General features: G+C 41.3%; 1 protein-coding gene across 1 annotated transcript; it reads right to left on the bottom strand.

Annotated features, from left to right (window-relative positions):
• Positions 1–200: 200 nt before the first annotated feature.
• On the bottom strand, positions 201–971 carry LOC149166960 (TMV resistance protein N-like). Its single transcript, XM_089430316.1, has 2 exons — positions 502–971; positions 201–264 (listed from the first exon to the last, which is right to left on the bottom strand). Exons 1-2 carry the CDS (start codon positions 969–971, stop codon positions 201–203), a joined length of 534 nt encoding a protein of 177 aa, XP_089286442.1.
• Between the last annotated feature and the right edge of the window lie 386 nt (positions 972–1,357).

The raw sequence follows: 1,357 nt of genomic DNA, 5'->3' as shown, positions 1-1,357 counted from the left end.
ATTTTTACATCAAATCTGAATGGAATAACGGACAGAATACCAATTGAATCAGAAAAATAACGGACAGAATCCCAATCGAATAAGGTAGGAAAACGGACGGAATAATGGAGAATAGGATAACCGCATATCCCACATTGAACTCAACCAAGATTCTGTAGTAACGACACAAGTTGAGCGATTCGTAATTAGTAATCCTTCGGCTACTTTCTTTTGCAATGTTCACGCACGTCCAAAACTACACGCTTTACCAACGCCGCTTCATATCTGCACACAGTTGGAAAATGTGGATGGATCAAACAATCAAATGGAGAGCGCAAAACAGTAACTTGATCAGCCCAGCATGTCTGTCCTCAAGAGTCCACTCTGTGGAAACATAACTGCTTAATGTGGTTTCTTATAACGGCATTTAAACAAATAACTTCCCATTTATGAAAACAGTAATCAATCAAACAAATAACAAAGGAATGGGTTAGAGGCTAAATATAATTTTAGTGGGCGCACCCGTTTGTGTGGTCGAGTGTCCAGCCTGACAAATCAGAAATTCTGAACAGAGCCGCTTTCCATATTTCAATTTCTTCTGCTTTGTGAATTCCGCTACTGCGATAATGTTGGAATGCCTGCGCAAATGGGCTGCCAGATCGCTCTGGATGACGCACCTGCGAAGGAGTTACTTTATAAAACAGAGGAATCACCGTTCCCAGCACCTGATTCGCAATAAGCGAGAGTTCGTTGAGGCACCATACAGATGTTGCATAATCTGGGGACAAAATAGGAATCATAATTCGGCTGCATTTAATGGCGTGCGTTATAGCTGCATCGATATTCTCACCCTCTTTTACTTCATTGGCTTCCTGGAAAACATTGATTTCTTTGCTGGCCGTGAGTGCACTGTAGAGATGATCTACGAAGCCTTTTCTGACATCTGAGCCTCTGAAGCTCAGAAATGCATCATATCCCCATGTCCTCCGCATTGCCGCTGCCATTGAAAAAGAAACGGAGATCAATATGCCTCGGTTCGCTATTCGAGATTAATCGGATGGGTTAGAAGTGGTAGGCTGGCAACCTTTTATAGAGGGGAGGTGAGGTTAAGTCAAAGTTGCGATGAAATGTCCACGAAGTTCCTTAAATGTCTCTTACTTCACAAAACCTCGTTTAAGATAGATAAAGCCTGTTTTGTGCCCCCACTTACCTGCAGATGTTGCCAGGTTGAACCCTCGCTTACCTGAAATTCGCGAAGTCTAACTAGGAGTTGCCCTGAAAGTTAGGGAAATTTTGATCATATTTAAAGAAAATTTGGTAAGGATTTTTGTAAATCTAAGTTATGGTTATTAAATTTTAAGAAGTTAAAGGAAATTTG

Source organism: Pinus tabuliformis, chromosome 5_1 (genome assembly GCF_031772625.1).
Source record: "Pinus tabuliformis cultivar Carrire ecotype Pingquan chromosome 5_1, CPIR1, whole genome shotgun sequence".
Taxonomy (NCBI): Eukaryota; Viridiplantae; Streptophyta; class Pinopsida; order Pinales; family Pinaceae; genus Pinus; species Pinus tabuliformis.
Note: the sequence above shows the minus strand (reverse complement) of the source record. Positions and strands in the feature narration are given on the sequence as shown.